This window comes from Alexandromys fortis, unplaced genomic scaffold, assembly GCF_014885135.2.
Source record: "Alexandromys fortis isolate MF-2015 unplaced genomic scaffold, M_Fortis_MF-2015_v1.1 scaffold_391, whole genome shotgun sequence".
Classification (NCBI taxonomy): Eukaryota; Metazoa; Chordata; class Mammalia; order Rodentia; family Cricetidae; genus Alexandromys; species Alexandromys fortis.
Window position 1 is genome coordinate 123,114 of NW_026068277.1, and position 6,419 is coordinate 129,532.

General features: G+C 37.6%; 1 protein-coding gene across 2 annotated transcripts in view; it reads left to right on the forward strand.

Annotated features, from left to right (window-relative positions):
- Nucleotides 1-5,079, forward strand: part of Cul4b (cullin 4B) — a 102,471-nt gene extending 97,392 nt beyond the window's left edge. For both annotated transcript variants that reach the window (XM_050132110.1, XM_050132109.1), the window contains 3 exons: nucleotides 36-208; nucleotides 1,639-1,791; nucleotides 4,916-5,079. In XM_050132110.1, the coding sequence (XP_049988067.1) occupies nucleotides 36-208; nucleotides 1,639-1,791; nucleotides 4,916-5,011 (422 nt within the window). In that variant the 3' untranslated portion in view covers nucleotides 5,012-5,079. The remainder of the gene's footprint in view (nucleotides 1-35; nucleotides 209-1,638; nucleotides 1,792-4,915) is intronic.
- The last annotated feature ends 1,340 nt before the right edge of the window (nucleotides 5,080-6,419 follow it).

Sequence of the window (6,419 nt, forward strand, 5' to 3'; positions counted from 1 at the left end):
ACTAACAAAGAAATGACTAACCATTATTTCTTCAGAGGATGGAGAATTAAGGAGAACACTGCAGTCACTAGCCTGTGGCAAAGCTAGAGTTCTGGCTAAAAATCCAAAGGGCAAAGATATCGAAGATGGTGACAAATTCATTTGTAATGATGATTTCAAACACAAACTATTCAGGATTAAGATCAATCAAATTCAAATGAAAGAAACGGTAAACCTTTTGTGCTCTCATCCTACTATATTAGGTTTATGTTTGTTTATAGAAGAAATTTACAGATTAAACAATTATATGCTTGAGTGTTTTCCCTGTCTATGTGTCTGCATCACATCAGGCCTGGGGCCCATATGTCAGAAGAGGGCATTGGATCCACTGGAGCTGGAATGGCTGTGAATGGTGCTGGGAATTTTATGGTGCAGGCCCTCTTAACTACTTGAATCATGTTTCCAGCCCCAGAATTTACAGTTTAATTTTTTAAGCTTGATTGATTATCTATTTCTTTATTTATGTGTGCACCAGAGAAGGGCATCAGATCTTTTTATAGTGATTGTAAGCCACCATATGGTTAAGGCCAGTGCTCTTTTTTTTTTTTTTTTATTATGTATACAATATTCTGTCTGTGTGTATTCCTGCAGGCCAGAAGAGGGCACCAGACCCCATTACAGATGGTTGTGAGCCACCATGTGGTTGCTGGGAATTGAACTCAGGACCTTTGGAAGAGGGGGCAATGCTCTTAACCTCTGAGCCATCTCTCCAGCCCCAAGGCCAGTGCTCTTAACCTCTGAGCCATCTCTCAGTCCCACAGTTTAATTTTCTAATGCTGCCATTACTATTAACTAAAGTAATAAGTTTCAGTATTTGCTTTTATGTTTCTTTTTATTGAGGAATCAACTTAATAGGGTTGGAAGTTGATATAATTGTTTTTTTGTTTGTTTGTTTGGTTTGGTTTGCTTTGGTTTTTTGAGATGGCTTCTCTGTAGCTTTGGAGCCTGTCCTAGAGCTAGCTCTTGTAGACCATGCTGACCTCGAACTCAGAGATCTCTCTGCCTTTGCCTCCCAAATGTTGGAATTAAAAATGTGTGCCACCACCGCCTGGCTTTTGTTTGTTTGATTGTTTTTGTTTTGATCTTTTTCTTCAGATAAATTTATGGAAGTAAATTTTTTGGCTCAATGGGTATGAATATTTTAAATTTTAGGGTAGGCCAGAGGATATTTCCAGTATCATTCCTTAGGAACTATCTTTGTTGTTTCTTGTGGTGGTCTCTTTGCCTGTAACTCACTAATTAGGCTAGGCTAAAACCAGTTCAAGGAACTGGTTTTACATGAACTCATGAAAATCTAAATTTAAAAATCAGGTCCTCATGATTGTAGGCAGGTACTCGACCAACTGAGTCTTTATCACCACAGTCCTCAAAGGTGGTGTTTTTCTCTTAATCTGTATAGGTTTTGCTTTATTGGTACAGGACAATATGGTTAGAACAGAATGGAGCTATATTTGTCAAGGTTTTTTTTTCCTCTTGCGTCTGTATTTATAAGGTCCCATTTAGATAAGTCAGTGCCTTTAGAACAGTAACACTGTTAAGTCCCTAATGTACAGTTTGTGTTAATAATTAAGTTTGACTTCATTTGTTAATTTTTTTTAGGTTGAAGAACAAGCAAGCACTACAGAAAGAGTATTTCAAGATAGACAATACCAAATTGATGCTGCAATTGTCCGAATTATGAAGATGAGGAAGACACTTAGCCACAATCTTCTTGTTTCAGAAGTCTACAATCAGCTAAAATTTCCAGTAAAAGTAGGTGTTTTTCTGTCTCCATACTGGACTTGTTATAAATGAAAGAAAATACATTTTATTCTAGACCCTAATCTTGCAAATATAGATGAAAAGCTTAAAGCCATTTGGAATGACAGGTATTTATTTTCTATAACCATGTGTGTGATTCACAAAAGAACTTTTGTTGATATATGTATACAACTGATAAATTGGGGAAACAATTTACACACACACACACACCCCGTACTTGAAAGTTTAGTGAGTAAATGTGGCTTTGAAAGTTTTGAAGTTAATTTATTATGTATCTTTTGAATCTTCTTTTCTGAAGATACCTTGGCATTTGACATATTTGGTTATTAGATTGAGTTATCTTGTTTAGTTTACCTTATATAAATGTTTCCTCAAATTTGTAAGAGGCTGCTGGGTGTATCTTAGTGGTAAAGTACTTTTAGTGTCTTTTGAAAATGTCTAATAATGGGGGCTGGAGAGATGGCTCAGTGGTTAAGAGCACTGCCTGCTCTTCCAGAGGTCCTGAGTTCAATTCCCAGCAACCGCATGGTGGCTCATGGCCATCTGTAGTGAGATCTGGTGCCCTCTTCTGGCCTGCAGGCAGACATGCAGACAGAATACTGAGAATACTGTATACATAATAAAAAATAAGCCGGGCGGTGGTGGCGCATGCAAAAAAAAAAAAAAAGAAAGAAAATGTCTAATAATAGTTCTGGTAAGCTGAAATTGGTCTATACACTGGTATGTTCCAATGCAAATGTCCAGTAGTAATAAAGGTGTTTAGACAATGAGGTATTGTACTATTTTCCAAATTTTAAAAGATTTCTAGACTGGGTGGTGGTGGTGCAGTTCTTTAACCCCAACGCTCAGGAACCAGATCTCATAGATGGTTGTGAGCCAACATGCAGTTGCTGGGACTTGAACTCAGGACCTCTGGAAGAGCAGTCAGTGCTCTTCTGAGCCATCTCTTCAGCCCCAATTGTCATAAATTTTAAACTAATTACATGATTCAGAAATCCAAATCACTTGTATATGTAGTTAAAATTTATAGTTAACCAGAAATATATAGGTGTGAGTTAATGTGATATTTTATCAAATTTCATGTAGTTATATGGATGTTTGGTGCTGGGTAATATAACGTAGGACCCTTGCATATACTAGACAAGTGCTATACCATCAAGAAAAAGTCTCATCCACTTTTGTTTTGTTTTTGCCAACCTTCTTGAACTCACAGTCTTTATTTCTCAGTCAGCCTAGTAGCTGGGATTATAGGCCTATGCTTCTAGGTCTAGTATTTCATTTAGTTTATGTAATAAATTCTCTTATACATTTTTAAATTTGTTTGTATTGTTTAGTTACTTAATTTCAGGTGTTTTTGTTGTTTGTCTATTTGAGACAGTGTCTTACTGTGTACCCCAAGCAGATATTACTCTCAATCCTGTTCTTCTGGCTTCCCACTTGCTGGGATTATAGAAGTACACTACAGTGCTCCAGCTGCATTTAATTAAATTTAACTTGATTTGAGACTTGGGTCTTAATTTGGATCTTGCTATGATACTCTGGCTGGCCTAGAACTCACTATGTAGACCAGGCTGGCCTTAGGCTCACACACATCTGTCTGACTTTGTTTGCCTCCTGAGTTCTTGGACTTAAAGTGTACTACCACTCCAAGCTTAGTAATGTTTTTAACTAAAAACTGGAGAACTAGCTTTTATCTTGAGTTAATGATGTGCTCGCCATTTCAAGGTATCTTTATTGAACTAAATAATATTGTTTTTCTTGTGACATGAAGGGGGCCAGCTTGTTGGGGTTTCTGTCCCGCCTGGTACCCCACAGCCGGCAAGCCCCAAAGAAAATCACACAGAGATCAGTATAAAGTATAAGTAATAAGTATAAAGCTAATTGGCCCATTAGGTCAGGCTTCTTACTAGCTCTTGTGGCTTATATTAACCCATTATTCTGATCTATTTTTGCCATATGGCTTGGTACCTTTTTTTAGTGGGGCAGATCACATCCTGCTGCTTCGGTGGTCTGGGCAGGAGTGGGAGGAATCAGCTTCTTCTTTCCCAGAATTCTGTTCTCATTGCATCATTTCTACTTCCTGTCTGGTTTTCCTGCCTATACTTCCTGCCTGGCCAATTAGCGTTTATTTAAAACATGATTGACAGAATACAGACAATTCTCCCACACCATTCTCTAACTTAGAATGTGTTCCTATGTGAAATTATGAGTTGAGTTTTTTGTATTTTTTATAGAAATTATCTGGTTCTCAGAATATATTTTTAAAATAAAAGTAGGGGGCTGGAAATGGTTCGATAAAAGTAGGACTAAGAGAGGTGATTCAGCAGTAAAGCACACTGACTGTCAGGCAGTGGTGGTGCATGCCTTTAGTCCCAGCACTCGGGAGGCAAAGACAAGCAGATTTCCGTGAGTTCGAGGCCCCCCTGGTCTACAGAGCAAGTTCCCTGACAGCTGGGGCTCTTAATCAGAGGAAAAGAAAAGAAAGGAAGTAAGAAAGAGCACTGATTGCACTGATTGTACTTTCAGAGCACCTGGGTTTGATTTCTAGTATCCATGGTGGCTAATACATCTTTTTTAACTCCATCTTCAGAGGATCTGACACCTTCTTCTGGCTTCCATGGATACTGCACACATGTTGGTGCATAGACAAACATGCAAGCAAAACATAAAAATAAATCTAAAAAACATGGTGAAAATGGAGTACTAGGAAATATTATATAATGATATTATAGAAGTATGATATTATAATATTTATATAGTGTATAAATACACATCTTGGTGGGGGATTAAGACAGGATCTGACTGACAAACTCCAGACCACCTTCAAGCTTGTGACTCTCCTGCCTCAGCTTCCTGAGCAGGGTTATAGGCAGGTGTCACCATACCTGCTTTTGTTCTTGCTCCCCCCTCATTTTTTTAAAGACCATGTTTCTCTGTGTGGCTCTGGCTGTCCTAGAACTTGCTCTGTAGACCAGACTGGCCTCAAACTCACAGCAATCTGCCTGCCTCTGTTCAATTACTCCTAGTCCTTGTTCTCTTTTTTGATGGGATGTTGGTAGATGGGCTTATACTGGTGATTATGAGCTTTGCATTGAAAATATGTTTTCTCTTACAGCCTGCAGATCTAAAGAAGAGAATAGAATCCCTAATTGATCGGGACTACATGGAAAGAGATAAAGAAAACTCAAACCAGTACAACTATATTGCATAGAATGTTGGCCTTGGAACATTTGTTGTCATATGCCGTAGCCATTGGATAAACTAACTTGTTGAATCTCATGTTATTTGACTTTTTTTATACTTCCAATGACCAAATGAAGCAGTGTAATGGAAATAGTTGCGTGGACTTTTCTCAGTGGTTAACATGCCCATTTAAAGAGTAATACTTAATCTTTAAGAAGAATGTTGTTGAACTCTTTGCATGTTATTTAGTATGATGTGCAGAAAACTCTTTAAGAAAGTTCCTGGTCTTCATGATTCCTTTTGGAACTGGGGAAGAGACCTCTATGGCCATTAAAAGGGGGGTAGGGGATTCTTATACATCATCAATGAAGCAAAAGGTTTATTTGCTTAAAAGTCACGTAAAGATACTTAAACTGCATGCAAACTTTATTTACTGTAAAGAGTTCTGGATGTATTTATCAAATAGAAAAACCACCCTGGACTTGTTTGTTCACCCATTTTGTGGTTTCCCTTGGAAAGAAAAATAAGTTGTTATTGCTGTTGGCATTCTGTTACACTGAAGGGATTGGTTAAGAAACCTTCTTTGGAAACAAATTTTTCAAGTAGGGTGACAGTTACTTCCATAATACCTTATATAGTCACATCCTAAAGGTTTTCATTTATGAGTATGGGATGTGTACACATGACTTAGCCCCAAATTTACTGAGCTGATTAACAGGTACTTATTAAGTAGATAAAATAGAAAAATTGCTGACCACCTTGCACTAGAAGAGCATAGTAAGAGGGGGAAATCCAGTTCTTTTTATTAAAAATGAATACTTTATTAAAATCACAGAAGACCGAAATCAACCTGTTTTGTAGACTACAGGAACAAAAATCACCAGCTACTTTTCATCATGCTTCAATTTTTAAATGTTGTTTGGATCGTTTGTCTTTAACTTGGGCCAGTTGTCAGTTATTAGAGGCTTCCTAGGGTTTGCATTCCAGTTTTTTCTACTGAAGTGGGATTTTTTGGAAGCATCTCTTCTCTGTTGGTAAACAAAGCTTTAACTTTCATCCACCTCCTGACTTGCAGAAACTCTACATATGCTTCTCCCTTGTCTTCCTTATATACTCCCTATTTGAAAATGTCAAGCCCTGGATTCTTTTTTTTTTTTTTTAATTGCTTGAATCGAAGAGTTCTCATAGCCACTAGACAACCTGCTTTTTCAGGGAAATGTCCTCAAATTGTTCACACACACAAAATAACCAAAGTATTGTTCTTCTAATTCAAAATGTGAGTAAAAGGCTTCTCTTCATTACCAGAGGGTTTTGTTTTTCCTTCTGGTTTCCATTTCTATGAAGGGAGTTGATTACTGGAGAGAAGCAGACAGTTTTAGTGTTTGCTTTTCAATGAGAACTTCTTCAGTGTTTCATTCACCAGCATTGTCCTTGTC